This window comes from Eubalaena glacialis, chromosome 6, assembly GCF_028564815.1.
Source record: "Eubalaena glacialis isolate mEubGla1 chromosome 6, mEubGla1.1.hap2.+ XY, whole genome shotgun sequence".
NCBI lineage: Eukaryota > Metazoa > Chordata > Mammalia > Artiodactyla > Balaenidae > Eubalaena > Eubalaena glacialis.
The window spans coordinates 82,035,928-82,056,976 of NC_083721.1; the positions used below are offsets into that span (position 1 = coordinate 82,035,928).

A 21,049-nucleotide genomic window follows, 5' to 3' on the forward strand; every position below is an offset into this window, starting at 1 on the left:
GAAAGTGCCAAACCCTAACTGGACCTGCCCATCATCTGGTGACCTGAAAGTAAAGATTTCCCAGAAATGAAGCAGATGACAGCTGATGAGACAGCTTTCTCAGGATATCCAGAACAGGCCTGTTGGAAGCTTGTTGCCAAAATTTTGATTATATAATGCTCCAGATGATCTCCAATGTCTAGGATCTTGATAACATATGAACTTTAGATAAAAAGGGCCTGAGAGTTCTCCCTCCTACCCCTCTTGTCATTTAAATGTGACCTTAATAGGTTTCTAATCTTCATACTTTCCCTTTGATTTGAGACACTACACCCAGGGAAGGTCCCTCCTGACACTGAATGACAAAAAGCCATTGAAACTAGAATACCCAACTCTTGATCAGTGATGCTTTCAGAGAAAGATCTTGATTAAAAGGGGAGAAATGGGGGCTTCCCTGGTGGCGCAGTGGTTGAGAATCTGCCTGCCAATGCAGGGGACACGGGTTCGAGCCCTGGTCTGGGAAGATCCCACATGCCGCGGAGCAACTAGGCCCGTGAGCCACAACTACTGAGCCTGCACGTCTGGAGCCTGTGCTCCGCAACAAGAGAGGCCGCGATAATGAGAGGCCCGCGCACCGCGATGAAGAGTGGCCCGCACTTGCCACAACTAGAGGAAGCCCTCGCACAGAAACGAAGACCCAACACAGCCATAAATAAATAAATAAATAAATAAAAATTAAAAAAAAAAAAATGAAAATACCTTAAAAAAAATAAATAAAAGGGGAGAAATGTAAAAAATTAATAAACAGAAACCTCAATTCATAGAGTTGGGAGACCAGAAGGGAGAGCTCTCACCTGTGACAATAGTACAGTCCTATAGGAAGAAGAAAGACGTTTCTTTCCTGGCAAGGACTCAGCCAATGAAAAGCCACGGACTTTTTGTTTAGTATGGCCCTTCCAACTTCCTTTTCCTCTCCATGAAGGCCTTCTCCTTCGCTTGCTGTTTGGGGATTTGCATGTGGCTCTCCACAGTTGCAGACCGCAAATCACAACCCTCTGCTGATCCTGAATAAACCCATGTTTGCTGGAGAAATATCTTCAGTCTATTTGTTTTAGGTTAACCTCAGAAAGATGAGGACATTCTTAAGTACGGCCCTACATCAGAAACAATTAGCTAAAAGTAAGAAGTCATTACAAAGAGAGAGGCAGAAGATATGAGAGGCATCTATCCATGGCATGGGGCCTTGGATGGTTTAGGAGGGATGCAGCCCAGTGTGCAGGTGAACAGTTAAGTCTTATTTCCATTTCCGGGCAACATGATGAGACCAAGAGGAGTCAAAAAGACATACTTTATTAGCCTTCTCTATGTTTGAACTGTTTCTCTGTCCCCCTTTTCCCAACACCTCTCATCTCCTGCAGGGCAGTATGTCCCCCAGAATCCTCTACATGGTTCTCAAGGTGGGAGAATAAGAGGGTTGTCCTTTTGAGCTGGTCCTGGGCACTCAGCAGACCGTTGTTCTTTTGAGGGGAAAGGCAGGACAACCAGCTTCTCCTCCATAGGCTCCAGGAAGAGGAAGGAGACATCCAGTGGTTCTCCTTGGGGATCTGTGGTTAGATCCAGCTGCACAGGGAAAGCCTCAACAGGGCCCATTCCCTGGGAACCTTTAGGCTTGTTATCCAAGTCGGGAAGGTACTGGACAGATCCTTTGGGCACAGCTTTGGCGGATGAGTTGGTGGGAGCTGTGTTTTTCTGCTGGGGCTCTTCCACCCTGGAGAGGTTCACAGGTCTCTGGTCAACAGTAGAGTTTTCACCTCTAGGGGTGGGAGCCTGAAATAAGAATGCTTTCAAATAAGGGAATGTCCTCCAAGAAAATCCCTGCCATGCCTGGTACTAGGTTAGGCTGTTCTGTGCCCTTCTGATGGAATTTTCAAAGGGAGACTAGCTAGATGGGCCTCTGATTAAAGGGCTTAAAGGAAATTCCCTGGCATCTAGTAGTTAAGACTCCAGACTTTCACTGTCATGGGTTAGGGTTCAACCCCTAGTTGGGGACCTAAGATCCCACAAGCCGCATGGCCAAAAAAAAATTTTAAATAAATAAATGCTTAAAAAGCAAAACAGATAAGGGCCAGGGGGAACCAAACCTTTAGAAGCTTGACTGCAGGCTTCACAAATTTCAGAGCTGAACAATGATCCAGAGAGGTAAGATGGCTTGTTCAAAGTCCCTAGTAAGGTGTCTCCCCACTCCTAGTAGTGGCAGCAGAAACCACCTTTATTGATTGTTTATTCTGTGCCAGGCCCAGGGCAGTGCCCTTCAACCAGATCCTCTGACCTGTTTCTCATGGGGATCTGAAGGAGGTAGGTATTGCAATCCAATTCCATAGATGAGGTAACCAAGACTCAGAGAAGTAGGAAATTGTCCATATTCACACAACTTGTAGGTGGCAGAACAGGACTGGAATGCAGGTGGCCTGTCTCAACCACCCTCTCAACTACACCAGGCTGCCTTATGGTAAGTGCTCAATAAATACTTCTGAAAAAGGATTCAGTATTTCCATGGAAACAACTTCTATGTATGGTTCAGGGTAAGAGTCTTTGGGACACTGAATTTAATAGCTCAGAGGCCTGAGCCACTCAAGCTAAAGGGATCTTACTTATGCTATAGAGACCATGTTGTAACTAAAAGAAAGGGTGACAGGTCTTTCTTTTAGCTACCCTGTGGATGTGGCCCTAGGACACCTTGAATAAAGTGGTGATCATGGATTTTGGGAAAATAAAAGGAGAGGGTAGGGTAGGGGCAACTAAAATAATCTGCTCTTTTATTCACAGAAAGACAAACAATTAGACTAAAAAATACCTGTGATTTAAAGAAGTCACAAGTCACAGAGACTGACTTTTCTGAGTCTTGTTCTCTAAGAGAACCGTGGCAAATACCAACAGGCTAAAAAAAGGAAAATACAATGTCACATGTGTATTACAATTATCAATGATCATAAATGGAAATCAACTTGTTTTCTGATTGCATAGACACACAGCCAATCAACATTTTCATGCTCCTACCATGTAATAGGTAGGCTCTGAGCCAATTCTTTAGCTCATCCCTACCAAATAATCACCCAAACTAGGCTAAATTACCTCCAATGAGAGAAACTCAGGATTTCTTGAGGAACAAACTCTATTAGAAAATTCTTTGTATTGAGCAGAAATCTGTGTATATAGAACAGACACAGAAATCTGGGTCTATCTCTTGGTCACACTTCTACCCTTGGGTCAACTAGAAAACTTGTTTTCATCTCTCATATAGCAGCTCTTTATGTATGTTCCACCTGAGTTTTTGCTTCTCAGACAAGACTACTCTCATCTCCTTAAACTTTTCTTTATTTAAAAATAAAATAAGTTTGTTTTCTTATTAGAAATGTAATAAACAGTTATTTAGAATATGGATAAACAAATAGAAAATAAAAAGACCTGTAACTACATGAAAGGTACCCGTTTCCTGCAGTGATTTGATTTCTTTTCTTCTAACATTTCTTCCTATGCATACATAATTTTTCTTCTAGAAAAATAGAATTATACTCTTCATAATATTTTATAACTCTCTTTTGTCATTTAACAATATATAGTGAAAATCCGTCTATGACACTGAATAGTTTTCTATGATTTTCTTTATAATGGCTACCTAATATTCCTCTGTGTTATTTAACAAGTTCTCTTTTGTTAGAAGCTGGATTGAATCTAATTTTTTATGTTTAAACATTGAAGCTATACCTTTTCATATATCCTTAGGGTAAATTCCTAGAAGAGAAATTTTAGAGTCATAGAGTATCCATTTTTTTCAAGTGTAAACAGAGGGCCAGTGTAGACCAAGAGAAAATTACAACTGTAGGTCCAGTTATGTAAAAGACTTTAAACTCTTTTCTCTAATCCTCTCTCATTCTTCTCAGAACTTGGAAGAGCCACAGTTAAATAAATGATTGCAGGAGGGGGAGAAAGAGTGAAAGGACAGAACTTGACTCCTTCCTCACAGCAGGTCCTAAGCTCTAGGTCAGGCTTGAGCTACAGGGAGGAAAAAGCTTTGAATTGGATATGAGATAGAAGTTTTGATTCAGAATTGACTAAAAGGAATTTTTAATACCTGAAAGTGAATCTTAATAATCTAAGTGAAATTGTTCTTATTACTGAATATGACCAGAAAGCTATGTGATCTGCCCAAGATGGCACTGAGAAGTGAGAAAGGGAGATTCCACAGAAGATGATGAAGACATTTTCCCAATTATTCCTTAATATTCAATTGACTGGTTATGAAAGACTTTTGAGAGACATAGTTCAGATTCAAAGACAAACATGGGTTGAAAATTAAAAGATGGAAAAAAATTTACAATGCAAACAGTAACAAAAAAGAGCTGGGAATGGCTATACAAATATCAGACAAATTTTACTTTAAGACAAAAATTGTTATTAGAGACAAGGAAAAACACTTTATAATGATAAAAGGCTCAATTTATTAGAAAGACACAACAACTATAAATATAATGCTCCTAATAATAGAGCCCCAAGGTACATAAGCAAAACCTGACAGAATTCAAGGAAGACATAGATAATTCAACAATAATAGTTGGAAACCTCATTTTCAATAATGGATAAAACAAGTATGCAGAACATCAACAAAGAAACAGAAGTCTTGAACAACACTATAAACAAATTAAACCTAACAGACAATTACAGAATGCTTTACCTAACGACAGCAGAATACACATTCTTCTCAAGTGTACATGGAACTTTCTCTAGGATATACCTTATGTTAAACCATAAAACAAGGTTCAATACATTTAAAAGAATTGAGATCACACAGAGTACATTCCCCAACCACAATGGGATAAAATTCGACATGAATAACAGAAGGAAATTGGAATTTTCACAAATATGTGGATATTAAATAACACTATTAAATAACCAATTGGCCAAAGAAGATATCACAAGGAAAATTAGAAAATATTTGGAGATGAATGGAAACAAAAACAACATGTATAACTTGTGAGATGCAGCTCAATTGTTGCTTAGAAGGAAACCTGTAGATGTAAATGCTTATGTTAAAAGAGAAAAAAGATTGTAAATCAGTAACCTAAACTTCTACCTTAAAAAGCTAGAAAAAGAAAAGTAAACTAAGCCCAAAGCAAGCAAAAAGAAGGTTACAATAAAGAGTAGATAGGAAATAAATGAACTAGATAATAAAAAAAGAACAGAGAAAATAAATGAAACTGAAAGTTGATTCTTTTTGAAAAACTTAATAAAATTGGCAAAGCTTTAGATAGACTAAGAAAAAAATGACTCAAGCTACTAAAATTGGAATTAAAAGGGTACATCACTTCTAATCTTTCAGAAATAAAAATGGAATACTATGAACAATTGTATGCTGGAAAATTGGATAACTTAGATGAAATGGACAAATTCCTAGGAAGATATGAACTACCAAACCTTATTCAAGAAGAAATATAAAACCTGAATAGACTTACAACAAGAAAAGAGATTGAATTATTAATCAAATACTCTTCCCACAAAGAAAAGCTCAGGCCCAGATGGCTTCACTGGGGAATTCTACCAAATATTTAAAGAAGAATGAATATGAATCTTTCACAGATTCTTCCAAAATAAAATAGAAGAGGAGGGAAAATTTCCCAATTCATTCTATGACGCCAATATTAAACTCATATGAAAATCAGGCAGATACGACACAGAAAAACCACAGACCAATGTCTTTTATAAATAAGAGATTAAAAATCTTTAAAAGAAAATAACAACCACTGGTGAACTGAATTCAGGAATTCCCTGGTGGCACAGTGGTTAAGAATCCACCTGCCAATGCAGGGGACATGGGTTCAAGCCCTGGTCTGGGAAGATCCCACATGCTGCGGAGCAACTAAGCCCGTGCACCACAACTATGAGCCTGCTCTCTAGAGCCCACAAGCCACAACTACTGAAGCCCACGTGCTTAGAGCCCATGCTTCACAAGAAGAGAAGCCAACGCAATGAGAAGCCCGTGCAACGCAACGAAGAGTATCCCCCGCTCACTGCAGCTAGAGAAAGCCCGCACGCAGCAACAAAGACCCAACACAGCCAAAAATAAATAAATAAATTTTTTAAAAACCCGAATTCAGAAACATATAAAAGGGATTATACACCATGATCAACTGTGATTCATCCCCAAAGCACAAGTCTGTTTTAATATACAAAAATCATTGTTATGTACAATACTAATAGATTAAAGGAGAAAAAGAAAACCAAACGATTATCTCATTAACACAGAAAAGGCATGAGACAAACTCTAACACTGTTTTTTGACAAAAGCATTCAACAAACTAGTAGGACTAGACGGGAACTTTCTCAACTTGATTAAAAAAGCAGCTATAAAAAGCCTACAGTTACCATGATATTAAATGATGAAATACGGAATGATTTCCTCCTAAAATCAGGAATAAGATAAGGATGTGTGCTCTCCCCATACTATTCAGCATTGTACTGGAAGTTCTAGTCAAGAAAATTAGGTAAGAATTAAAAGTCATTTAGACTGGAAAGGAAGAAGTAAAATTATTTGTAGAAGACATGATCTTGTATACCAAAAATCCTAAGGACTCTACCAGAAAACGATTAGAACTATAAAAACGAGTTCAGCAAGGTTACAGGATACAAGATCAAAATAAGAAAATCAATTATACTTCTATATATTTGCAATGAACAATCCAAAAATAAAATTGATAAGACAAATACATTATATCAGCATCAAAGAGAATAAAATACTTAGCTATACAAAAAAGTGAAAGTTTTGGACACTGAAGACTACAAAACATTGTTGAAAAAAATTAAATAAGTCCTAAACAAATGGAAAGACATCCCATATTCATAGGCTGGAAGAATTACTATTTTTAAGATGACAGTACTTACTATATATATTGGTCTACAGATTCAGTGAAATCCCTATCAAATTTCCTGCTTTTTAAAGATAGAAACTGACAGGCTGATTCTAAAGTTGATTTATTATGAAAATGCAAAGAATCCAAGATACCCAAAACAATCTTAAATAGGAAAAACAAAATAGAAGGGCTCAGACTTCACAACTCAAAATTTACTACAAAACTATAATATTGGAGATAGTGTGGTACTGGTATAAGAATAGATATGCAGATCAATGGAATAAAATTAAAGGTACAAAAATAAACCCTCATAGACAGAGCAGACAGCAGAAGCAAGAAGAACTACAATTCTGCAGCCTGTGGAACAAAAACCACATTCACAGAAAGATAGACAAGATGAAAAGGCAGAGGACTATGTACCAGATGAAGGAACAAGATAAAACCCCCGAAAAACAACTAAATGAAGTGGAGATAGGCAACCTTCCAGAAAAAGAAATCAGAATAATGATAGTGGAGATGACCCAGGACCTCGGAAAAAGAATGGAGGCAAATATGGAGAAGATGCAAGAAGTGTTTAACAAAGACCTAGAAGAATTAAAGAACAAACAAACAGACATGAACAATACAATAACTGAAATGAAAACTACACTAGAAGGAATCAATAGCAGAATAACTGAGGCAGAAGAACAGATAAGTGACCTGGAAGACAGAATGGTGGAATTCACTGCCATGGAACAGAGTAAAGAAAAAAGAATGAAAAGAAATGAAAACAGACTAAGAGACCTCTGGGACAACATTAAACGTAACAACATTCGCATTATAGGGGTCCCCGAAGGAGAAGAGAGAGAGAAAGGACCTGAGAAAATATTTGAAGACATTATAGTCAAAAATTTCCCTAATATGGGAAAGGAAAGAGCCACCCAAGTCCAGGAAGCGCAGAGAGTCCCATACAGGATAAACTGAAGGAGAAACACACCGAGACACATAATAGTCAAATTGGCAAAAAATAAAGACAAAGAAAAATTATTGAAAGCAGCAAGGGAAAAACGACAGATAACATACAAGGGAACTCCCATAAGGTTAACAGCTGATTTCTCAGCAGAAACTCTACAAGCCAGAAGGGAGTGGCATGATATACTTAAAGTGATGAAAGGGAAGAACCGATAACCAAGATTACTCTACTCAGCAAGGATCTCATTCAGATTTGATGGAGAAATCAAAAGCTTTACAGACAAGCAAAAGCTAAGAGAATTCAGCACCACCAAACCAGCTCTACAACAAATGCTAAAGGAACTTCTCTAAGTGGGAAACACAAGAGAAGAAAAGGACCTACAAAAACAAACCCAAAACAATTAAGAAAATGGTCATAGGAACATACATATCGATAATTACCTTAAACATGAATGGATTGAATGCTCCAACCAAAAGACAAAGGCTTGCTGAATGGATACAAAAATAAGACCCATATATATGCTGTCTACAAGAGACCCACTTCAGACCTAGGGACACATACAGACTGAATGTGAGGGGATAGAAAAAGATATTCCATGCAAATGGAAATCGAAAGAAAGCTGGAGTAGCAATACTCATATCAGATAAAATAGACCTTAAAATAAAGAATGTTACAAGAGACAAGGAAGGACACTACATAACGATCAAGGGATCAATCCAAGAAGACTATATAACAATTATAAATATATATGCACCCAACATAGGAGCACCTCAATACATAAGGCAACTGCTAACAACTATAAAAGAGGAAATCGACAGTAACACAATAATAGTGGGGGACTTTAACACCTCACTTACACCAATGGACAGATCATCCAAAATGAAAATAAATAAGGGATCAGAAGCTTTAAATGACACAATAGATGAGATAGATTTAATTGATATTTATAGGACATTCCATCCAAAAACAGCAGATTACACTTTCTTCTCAAGTGCGCACGGAACATTCTCCAGGATAGATCACATCGTGGGTCACAAATCAAGCCTCAGTAAATGTAAGAAAATTGAAATCATATCAAGCATCTCTTCTGACCTCAACACTATGAGATTAGAAATGAATTACAGGGAAAAAAACGTAAAAAACACAAACACATGGAGGGTAAACAATACATTACTAAATAACCAAGAGATCACTGAAGAAATCAAAGAGGAAATCAAAAAATACCTAGAGACAAATGACAATGAAAACACGAGGATCCAAAACCTATGGGATGCAGCAAAAGCAGTTCTAAGAGGGAAGTTTATAGCTCTACAAGCCTACCTCAAGAAACAAGAAAAATCTCAAATAAACACTCTAACCTTACACCTAAAGGAACTAGAAAAAGAAGAACAAACAAATCCCAAAGTTAGCAGAAGGAAAGAAATCATAAAGATCAGAGCAGAAATAAATGAAATAGAAACAAAGAAAACAATTGCAAAGATCAATAACACTAAAAGCTGGTTCTTTGAGAAGATAAACAATATTGATAAACCATTAGCCAGACTCATCAATAAAAAGAGGGAGAGGACTCAAATCAATAAAATTAAAAATGAAAAAAGATAAGTTACAACAGACACCGCAGAAATACAAAGCATCCTAAGAGATTACTACAAGCAACTCTATGCCAATAAAATGGACAACCTGGAAGAAATGGACAAATTCTTAGAAAGGTATAACCTTCCAAGACTGAACCAGGAAGAAATAGAAAATATGAACAGACCAATCACAAGTAATGAAATTGAAACTGTGATTTAAAATCTTCCAACAAAAAAAAGTCCAGGACCAGATGGCTTCACAGGTGAATTCTATCAAACATTTAGAGAAGAGCTAAGACCCATCCTTCTCAAACTCTTCCAAGAAATCTCAGAGGAAGGAACACTCCCAAACTCATTCTATGAGGCCACCATCACCCTGATACCAAAACCAGACAAAGATAATACAAAAAAAAGAAAATTACAGACCAATATCACTGATAAATATAGATGCAAAGATCTTCAACAAAATACTAGGAAACAGAATCCAACAACACAGTAAAAGGATCATACACCATGATCAAGTGGGATTTATCCCAGGGATGCAAGAACCCTTCAATATACGCAAATCAATCGATGTGATACACCATATTAACAAATTGAAGAATAAAAACCATATGATCATCTCAATAGATGCAGAAAAAGCTTTTGACAAAATTCAACACCCATTTATGATAAAAACTCTCCAGAAAGTGGGCATAGAGGGAACCTACCTCAACATAATAAAGGCCATATACGACAAACCCACAGCAAACATCATTCTCAATGGTGAAAAACTGAAAGCATTTCCTCTAAAATCAGGAACAAGACAAGGATGTCCACTCTCACCACTATTATTCAACATAGTTTTGGAAGTCCTAGTCATGGCAATCAGAGAATAAAACAAAATAAAAGGAATACAAATTAAAAAGAAGAAGTAAAACTGTCACTGTTTGCAGATGACATGATACTATACATAGAGAAGCCTAAGGATGCCACCAGAAAACTACTAGAGCTAATCAATGAATTTGGTAAAGTTGCAGGATACAAAATTAATGCACAGAAATCTCTTGCATTCCTATATATTAATGATGAAAAATCTGAAAGAGAAATTAAGGAAACACTCCCATTTACCATTGCAACAAAAAGAATAAAATACCTTGGGATAAACCTACCTAGTGAGACAAAAGACAAAAGTTTCCTACTTAGGCAGAAAACGATAAGACACTGATGAAAGAAATTAAAGATGATACCAACAGATGGAGAGATATACCATGTTCTTGGATTGGAAGAATCAATATTGTGAAAATGACTATACTACCCAAAGCAATCTACAGATTCAATGCAATCCCTATCAAATTACCAATGACATTTTTTACAGAACTAGAACAAAAAATCTTAGAATTTGTATGGAGACACAAAAGACCCCGAATAGCCAAAGCAGTCTTGAGAGAAAAAAACGGAACTGGAGGAATCAGACTCCCTGACTTCAGACTATACGACAAAGCTACAGTAATCAAGACAATATGGTACTGGCACAAAAACAGAAATATAGATCAATGGAACAAGATAGAAAGCCCAGAGATAAACCCACGCACCTATGGTCAGCTAGTCTATGACAAAGGAGGCAAGGATATACAATGGAGACAAGACAGCCTCTTCAATAAGTAGTGCTGGGAAAACTGGACAGCTACATGTAAAAGAATGAAATTAGAACACTCCCTAACACCATACACAAAAATAAACTCAAAATGGTTTAGAGACCTAAATGTAAGACCGGACACTATAAAACTCTTAGCGGAAAACATAGGAAGAACACTCTTTGACATAAATCACAGCAAGATCTTTTTTGATCCACCTCCTACAGTAATGGAAATAAAATAAATAAATAAATAAATGGGACCTAATGAAACTTAAAAGCTTTTGCACAGCAAAGGAAAACCATAAACAAGATGAAAAGGCAACCCTCAGAATGGGAGAAAATATTTGCAAACGAATCAATGGACAAAGGATTAATCTCCAAAATATATAAACAGCTCATGCAGCTCAATATTAAAAAAACAAACAACCCAATCCAAAAATGGGCAGAAGACCTAAATAGACATCTTTCCAAAGAAGACATACAGATGGCCAGGAAACACATGAAAAGCTGCTCAACATCACTAATTATTAGAGAAATGCAAATCAAAACCACAATGAGGTATCACCTCACACCAGTTAGAATGGGCATCATCAGAAAATGTACAAACAACAAATGCTGGAGAGGGTGTGGAGAAAAGGGAACCCTCTTGCCCTGTTGGTGGGAATGTAAATTGATACAGCCACTATGGAGAACAGTATGGAGGTTCCGTAAAAAACTAAAAATAGAATTACCATATGATCCATCAATCCCACTACTGGGCATATACCCAGAGAAAACCATAATTCAAAAAGACACATGCACCCCAATGTTCATTGCAGCACTACTTACAATAGCCAGGTCATGGAAGCAACCTAAATGCCCATCGACAGACGAATGGATAAAGAAGAAGTGGTACGTATATACAATGGAATATTACTCAGCCATAAAAAGGAATGAAATTGGGTCATTTGTAGAAACGTGGCTGGATCTAGGGACTGTCATACAGAGTGAAGTAAGTCAGAAAGAGAAAAACAAATATCGTATATTAACGCATATATGTGGAACCTAGAAAAATGGTACAGATGAACTGGTTTGCACTGCAGAAATTGAGACACAGATGTAGAGAACAAACATATGGACACCAAGGGGGGAAAGCCGTGGGGGGTGGGGTTGGGGGTGTGATGAATTGGGAGATTGGGATTGACATGTATACACTGATATGTATAAAATTGATGACTAATAAGAACCTGCTGTATAAAAAAATAAAATGAAATAAAATTCAAAAATTAAAAAAAAACCCTTACATTTATAGTCAGTTGATCTTCAAAAAGTATGTCAATACAATTAAATGGGGGAAATAATAGTTTTTTCAACAAATGGTGCTGGGACAACTGGAGATCCACAAGCAGAAGAATGAATTTGAACCTCCTACCTCATATCATATACAAAAATTAACTCAAAAATTCGTCGGAGGGGACTTCTCTGGCTGTCCAGTGGATAAGACTCTGTGCTTCCAATGCAGGAACAGGGGTTCAATCCCTGTTCGGGGAACTAAGATCCCATATGCAACTAAGATCCCACGTGCCATGCAGCATGGCCAAAAAAAAAAAAAAAAAAAAAAAAGGGTCAGAGACCTAAAGCTAAAACTATAAAACTCTTAGAGGAATACAGTGGAGTAAATCTTAGTGATCTTGGATTAGGCAATGGATTCTTAGATATGAGACAAAAAGCACATTCAACAAAAGAAAAAATATAAAGATTTCATTAAAATTAAAAACTTTTGTACTTCAAAGAACATCATCAAGAAAATGAATAGACAAAACAGAGAATGGGAGAAAATATTTGAAAATCATATATCTGATAAGGGGATTATGTCCAGAATACATAAAGAATTCTTATAATTCAACAATAAAAAGATAAATAATCTAAGTTTTAAATGACAAAGGATTTGAATAGACATTCCTCCAAAAAATACATACAAATGGCCAAAAAGCACATTAAAAGATACTCAATCATTAGCCATTAGGAAAATTCAAATATAACCAAAATGAGAGACTACTTCATACTCAGTAAGATAGCTGTAATAAAAAAGACAGACAATAATAATAAGCATTGGCAAAAACATGAAGAAATTGAAACCCTCACATGTTGCTGATGGGATTATGAAACTGGTGCCATCATTTTGGAAAACAGTTTGCAGTTAGTTAAAAGGTTAAACATAGAATTCTCATATGACCCAGCAGTCCCACTCCAAGGTATATACTCAAAAGAAATGAAAACATATGTATACATAAAAACTTATACACAGGGAATTCCTTGGTTGTCCAGTGGTTAGGACTCGGCGCTTTCACTGCCATGGGCCTAGGTTCAACCTTTGGTTGGGGAACTAAGATCCCGCAAGCCAAAAGAAAAAAAACTTATACACAAATGTTCATAGTAGTACTATTCATAACATCTCAAATGAGGAAACAACTCAAATATCAATCAACTGTTGAATGGATAAACAATACATGGTATATCCATGCAATGAAATATTATTTGGCCATTAAAAGAAATGAAGCACTGATACATCAATGCTGAACAAGGATAAACCTTGAAAACATTTTGCTAAGTGAAAGAAGCCAGACACAAAAGGCCACATACAGTGTGATTCCATTATATAAAATGTTCAAAAAATGTAGTCATAGAGTCAGTAAGTAGATTAGTGGCTTCCGGGGGCGTGGGTGAGAGGGCAAGGGGAATGACTGCTAATGGATGTGGAGTTTCTTTTTGGACTGATGAAAATATTCTAAAATTAGATAGTGGTGATGACAGCACAACTCTATGAATAGACTAAAAAACACTGACTTGTACACCTTAAAAGGGTGAATTTTATGGTGTGTGAATTATATCTTAATAAAGTTTTATTATAACTAAGTGAATAGGGGGTAAAAAAAAGCTTGAATTTTGCCTAATTGTGCTACAATACATTTTGCCAATTGACATTCCTACTAGGTGTGTTTCAGATGGTTTCAGGGCACCCTCCCCATCTTGGCTGCATTCTTTGAAAGAAGCCTTGTTTCACTTTGTCCTTCTTAAAGAGTGGTCCAAGGAATGGAACACCATGCTGTATTCCAAATGTAACTGGGTCTGTTTGGATAAAAGCAGGACTACCACCAACCACTGAGGAGATTTGTCTATATTTTTACAGCCTCCTATGATCATTTTTTGCAAAGGCATCACATTGCTGATGAAAACTGCATTTACAATTAAATATTATTGCATCTGGGCCATCTCTAACTAGTCAGTTGCTCCTTTAGGGGAAGAAAAATGTCTCATGCATTACAACACTTCATGTATAATTTATGCTCAATAAATATATATAGATGATCTGTGAGCACAAAGCTTAAATTATGAAGACATTCAACAATACTCACCACAGAGTTAGGGGGCTGAAGTGCACAGCTGCTAGCCTGGGACTTGGTACATGACTCTTTGATTAAATATTCCACAAAGTAGGCAGGGCCAAACACCCACTGGTAGGAGACAAGAGGTGAGAAATAAAAATCAAACCTTCTCAAGTGGAGAAATGACTCAGGTTTAGCAACATTATATTTACAGAAACCATACATTCCCAGAGTCGTTGTCAACACAGGTCTCTTTTTTGTCCCTGTAATCCCCACCATGATCAAACCATGTATTATGATTTTGTTATTTAGAAAACATAATCACCATACCTTTCTTCCCTTCTTAAGGATTTAAATGGGCTCTAAAAACCTTCCCCTGGGTGAGCTTATTTTTCCTCATGTAAATTTGTTTTTAAATTAGCTTTTCTCCATATGATAGATATCAACATAATTCAGGTACAAATGAACATTTCCCCTAACCCATAAAACTCCACATCCACTCCTGTACTTAAAACACAGAATAGAAGTTGACTTGCTAAGTGGTCCAACGTCAACCAGATACGGGAATGTGGTAGTAAATAGTGAACCTAAGTAGAATAACCCACGGAGACTATGAGTCCATTTCCCTTCTTGCCTTCAGGGCAATGAAGTAAAATCATATCACACAACTCTATCGGAAATCCCATGGAATGACTCAGAAACTAAAACATGATTGAATGTGCATCAGGGTTACCAAAGGTAGGGAATGAAGAAAACGCTCTTGGGGTTCTAATCAAAAAGAGTGCCTCGATAGCGATAGCAACAGTTATGAGACATATTGTTGTAACTGGCCTTTCAGCCTCACCTGACTAGAAGTCTTGGTGATTTTGACGAGAGAATACTGCTTCGAGGGGCTCTTATTGTTGTATTTTGCAAGAGACTCAGTAGCAGTTTCCAGGAACCTGGGGTCTGACAAATCATAGGGGCTGGAGCTGGGGCAGTCAGGGCACATCATGCTAATCTCGCTTCGAGAAACTGTTGATGCCAAAGGGAGCAAGTTTAAAAATAAAACTCCTTAATGATACATAATCCTATAAATCATATGATCACAACAGAAGCAGAGATTGAAAGAAAAAAAGATAATGCTCAGCTTTGTCAAGGATGGAGTGGCAAAGCATTATTTAGAAAGAAAGTTAGCTTTCTGCAGAGTTTTCTACAATGAGCGTGTATTACTTTCATAATTTAAAAAGAAACAAAGCAATACTTTTTCACCTTACACAAATTTTTTTACCCTAGGAATTTAGTTTAAAAACACATAATATAGTACAGTTGACCCTTGAACAACACGGCGGTTAGGGGTGCTGACCCTCCACACAGCCAAAAATCCCAGTTTAACTTTACATTCAGCCCTCCGTATCCACAGTTCTGCATCCACGGATTCAACCAACTGCATATAGTGCAATATTACAGTATGCATTTAGTCAAAAAAAAAAATCCATGTATGAGTGGACCATGATAGTTCAAACCCATGTTGTTCAAGGGTCAACTGTATATTGGTATAAAAACATTTTCCTAATTAGCTCAATATCTTCCACCATTATTGCCTCTGTAAAGCAGACTGAGTTGGGATTTCATTACTGTCATGTTTTATTTACCTTTTGGTCGCCAACACCTAACATAATGTCTAATGCATGGTCGGTGCTTAGTAAATACCTGCTGAATGAATGAGTGAGTGAATGACATATGGAAGGTGGAAGCACACCCTCTTTGGTTAGAAAATGCAAGTGAGCTGGAAAATAAAAGTTGATCAAATCACTGTATGACTGGATAGGATAATCACACTAATGGTACAGCTAGAATGTCTGATTGGGAGGAGCTGGGGGTGGCAAAACCTGTATAAAAGTCAGGCTAGGAAACTTGTCTAGAAGTTGTTTTGACAAAGCAAACACATTGATCAACTGTGTGTTTGTTTGGATGTATTCGGGCATTTTGTGGGGAAGTTACACCCACAGCTGTCACTCCCGGCACCATCCCCACATGTCATTTCCTGACCTCCCATACCTCAGGTACCTAGGACTTCCATTTAAGACCTGATCCGTTTTATTGATTGTTGTCCTCTAATTTAGTCGAGTCTCATCTTCACAACCAGGAAGGTTTAGATCTGTTGCCTTGTCTCTCAAGGGAACCAACAGCATTATTATCACCTAGAGCTTGTTAGAAATGCAGAAGCTCAGGCCCTGCCCCAGACCTATGGAATCAGAATCTGCACTTGAACAAGATCTCCCAGGGGAGTCACACGCACATTATAGTTTGATGAGTAGCCATATCCTATTTTCCCATGCCATGGATGCTTGCTTTTCAAAGAGAGACCCAGAATGAATGTATGTATTTATTAATTTATTCAATGATATTGTAGACTCCTTACACTTGACAGGAACTGGGGGAGTGTTGTAGCAGAGGGGAAGAAGGGATAAAACGTTCTACACGATATAAGATAGACGACCCCAAATCAAGGCAGTGCATGGTCTGTACTCCATGAATGGTTAGGTTAAAGTTGTATAGGGATGTAGAATAGGAAAGCACCACTTTTTGTTTGTTTTTTGAGGGGAGGGGGAGTTTCTTGAATAGAGAACGTGGTGGAGCAAGCAGCATTGACAATGATCTTTAAAGAATGCTTATGAGTTCCAAGGGCAGAGGTTATCAGTGGAGGGCATCCTCAGCAGAGGGAGAACAAACAAGATGCAGAGATTGGAAAGTGTGATGTGTGTTCAGAAAATAGTGAGCGATCCAGTTGAATGGAGGGCAGAGTTGGTATAGTCAAGGAAATAAGGCAGAAATAGCTAGAAAGGAAGCCTGGGGACCAGTCAAAGAGATTATGCCATTTATGTCAGACTGAAAATTTAGGATTTGATGTAGGACACAATGTAGAGCTATTGCAGGTTATTTAGGAAGATTAATTGTGGGAAGAAGAGTGGTGCAAGTGTTGGATATATGAAGAACTTGGCTTTGGAATGAATAGGAAGTAAGGATGGGAGAAACCCTATACACTATAGCATAGTATAGTTAAATGCTCTTTTTCCATCTATTATTAAAATGAACAAAATCAAAGTGATCTCTTACCTGGGCGAAGAGTACAATTATAAGCAGGTAAATAGAAAATTCTTCTTGCCTTATTAATGTAAAATATTGCTTTGCATTGACCATAAACCTGGAACCAACAAATACATTTTATGATGCAGTGGAATGAACTAAGACTTTTAAATACCCCCAGAATGAAACTGGACATTTCATTTTTAAAGAACAAGAAACTTAAGGTCAACTTTAGTAGTTTTGGGTGGGGAAACTGCCAGCTGATCATTAAACAGTTTAACCTTCTCCTGAGACACAGCTTGACTTCTTCCCAGCCTCTTTCCTGCTTAGGTGAGACTGTGTGTAACTGAGTTCTAACCACAGCGAGGTGAGCAGAAGTGATGTGTAACCACTTCCAGGTCTAGCCCATAAAGCTCTCCCATGTGCTATCTGTCCTCCATGCTCTTTCCCTTTCCATAGCTTGATGCAGATGAGCATGGTGACCACAGAAGCCATGAGCTGAAGGCAGCAGATTCTAGGGCCACAACATGGAAGGTACCTGGGTCTCCAAATCACTCCTGGAGGAAAGCCCCTTCCTGATCAAGAATTTCTATTTTGAACTTTATGTGAATGGGAATCAACTTCTATCATTTTGCAATCAGTATACACTTTTTAGTGTATGTGTTATAGCAGCTAGTGTCACCTTAACAAATGTAATTCACAGTATGGTAAATAGACTATTTGCTTTTCAAAACGAGGTAGGTGCAGTTTGATGAATTTGGTTAAATGATTAGAAAAAGATATCTTGGTCAAATAGTTCACTTCTAAACACTTATATCACACTCCTGTACTCATAAAATTTCATATAAATTAATGAAAATAATCTCAGGATAATTGAGAATCAAATGAAAACTGACTATGTTATTTTCAAGCCTCTTCTATGGTCATCTTTAATAGGATCAATTCTGACTCCCTTTAGGTTCTATGATTCCAGGAAATCCTTCCATGGCACCTCTGAGAGCTCCCATACCATAGCCCTCCTTGTCCCCAGACTCAAATCTCATATCAGTGTTCAGTGAAACAAACTAAAGCAAAATAAAACAAATTAAAAAGTTCCCCCTCCATTACCTCTACAGTTTTCCTTAGACACACTTCCAGAGCACTACACCTCAGATCTTTTTTTCTCAATTTAAACACTAGCTCAGAGCCTACAGAAAGGTCTTGGAGGTAGGAAATAATTTGGGGGCAACTTTTCAACTCTGGTGTCATGACCCCAGCGGGAGCCTCAGACACCCCTCTGATTAAACTCTATTTTGTCTGTAGAATTGGAATAAGCACATAGGCACCCCGCCAAAGAGATTTTAAAGAGGGACATTTAAAGATGGCACAGATTGAACAATCTTCATTCTGTAGACAGAGGACGCCTAGTTTTCCCCCTCGAGCTCCGGGACACAAGTACTTACCGATTTATGCAAGATCCTCACCCCACAATTCTTCCACGACCTCCCGCTGAGCACATGGCAGCCAGTCTCTAACACGTCCAGCGTGAAATAGAATAGAGACCCCAGACCAGCCTGTGGGAAGGGGAGGAGAAATGCACAACCCACATGAAGCAGAAACCCCTAAAGACCAGCAAAAAAGGTCCCTGTGTTATGGCAAAGACAAAGGCTATGACGTTTGTGAAGATTTCTTATAAACGGTGGGACACACGTTTCTAAGCAGATACCGTTAGCACGTGTTTCTAATAACAATAAGAGCCTGCAGCACCCTGGCAGAGGGGAGCAACGTGTACTCAGCAGGGTTTCTGATTTGGAAAGCACCTGCCAACAGGTGTCTCTGGGTTCCCGTCCCCTGGCCAGCCTCCCCAAATTGTGCAAACACCTGCCCCAGAGGGGACTGCCACTTACCTCTTGTCTGTGTTCACGGGCATCGCTCACTCGGTTGAGGCTCAGCACGTAGCCGTCCTTTCGGTCCCTGTTGATGTCCTGCAGGACGAAGTTCGCGATATCCAGCACATATGAGCTGTTGCAGGCAAGGGAGAGGAGAGGCGAGGGGCTGGGGGCTGGCTGCGGTGGAGGTGCAGCCCCGCAGCACGCGGCCAGGGTGCAGAGTGCCAGGGGTAGGAGCAAACTCATCCTGTGGGGAGCAAGGCCCAGGAGGGGTCAGTATGCGGAGCTGCAGGGACCAGGCTGTTTATAGGGCTCTGAGGCCAACTTGATCAGCTTTGTGATTGCAATCTAAACCAGTGATCAGGGTTTGAAACACAATGTCCTATTTTATCTCCTTGAATTCTAAATGTGGATTTCCCTGAGTCAGTACTTTGGATGGGATTTGCCACTATCTGTAACCTTAGATCCCTGAGTAATCTCACATTCATGTGTACATGTAAACAGATTTAAGTTTCCTAACGTTTTCCCATGAAATCAAAATAAACCCTTGGGTCAAGGCTCCCCGGAGGTCATGATTGAGTTCTGGTTTGTGTCCAGGGCTCCAGCTGAGTCAGAATATGCAGACTATCACGTTCTCTCATCGCCCCTAGCACCTTGCCTCTAGCTGATGTCCTGGCCACACTTACTCTATCTCCGGCTTGGAGCCCAGAATCACGGTGCTAATGGTGCTCAGTGACTTCATGCTCCACCTCCCAGGATCACCATTCTTGTTATATCTGAAAAAGGGCTTTAACCCTATATCATCTACATAAAGGCCCGGTGAGATTCCTAAAGCACTTTGGGATCTGGCTAGAAACAGTTTTGTTTAGCATACATACAGATGGCTGATAGGCACATGAAAAAATGCTCAACATTGCTAATTATTACAGAAATACAAATCAAAACCACAACGAGATACCACCTCACACCAGTCAGAATGGCCATCATTAAAAAGTTTACAAATAATAAATGCTGGAGAGGGTGTGGAGAAAAGGGAACCCTCCTACACTGTTGGTGGGAATGTAAATTGGGGCAGCCACTATGGAGAACAGTATGGAGGTTCCTTAAAATACTAAAAATAGAGTTGTCATATGATCCAGCAACCTCACTCCTGGGCATATATCCAGAGGAAACTCTTAATTCAAAAAGATACATGTACCCCAATGTTCATAACAGCACTATGTACAATAGCCAAGTCATGGAAGCAATCTAAGTGTCCATTGACAGATGAATGGATAAAGAAGATGTGAGATATACATATATATATCTCATAGAATGTTACTCAGCCATAAAAAAGAATGAAATAATGCCATTTGCGGCAACATGGATGGACCTAAAGATTATCATACTAAGTGAAGTAGGACAAAGGCAAATATCATATGATATTGTTTATATGTGAAATCTAAAATATGACACAAATGAACTTATTTACAAAACAGAAACAGACTCACAGACATAGAGAACAAGCTTATGGTTACCAAAGGGGAAAGGAGTGAGGGAGGGATAAATTAGGAGTTTTGGATTAGCAGATACAAACTACTATATATAAAATAGATAAACAACAAGGTCCTACTGTATAGCACAGGGAACTATATTCAGTATCCTGTAATAAACCATAATGGAAAAGAATATGAAAAAGAATATGCATACATATGTATAACTGAATCACTTGGCTGTACA

The 21,049-nt window shown here is 38.2% G+C and overlaps 1 protein-coding gene across 3 annotated transcripts; it reads right to left on the reverse strand.

Annotated features, from left to right (window-relative positions):
• Nucleotides 1-1,431: 1,431 nt before the first annotated feature.
• FETUB (fetuin B) lies at nt 1,432-19,576 on the reverse strand. 3 transcript variants are annotated; one of them, XM_061193293.1, is made up of 7 exons: nt 19,349-19,576; nt 18,905-19,015; nt 17,493-17,580; nt 15,238-15,407; nt 14,424-14,522; nt 2,834-2,917; nt 1,432-1,806 (listed from the first exon to the last, which is right to left on the reverse strand). In XM_061193293.1, the coding sequence occupies exons 1-7, from the start codon at nt 19,574-19,576 to the stop codon at nt 1,432-1,434; spliced, it is 1,155 nt and encodes a 384-aa protein (XP_061049276.1). The 3 variants fall into 3 exon arrangements, with proteins under 3 accessions (XP_061049276.1, XP_061049278.1, XP_061049279.1); XM_061193295.1 differs by lacking the exon at nt 18,905-19,015; XM_061193296.1 differs by lacking the exons at nt 17,493-17,580; nt 18,905-19,015 and having other exon boundaries at nt 19,345-19,576.
• Nucleotides 19,577-21,049: the final 1,473 nt, after the last annotated feature.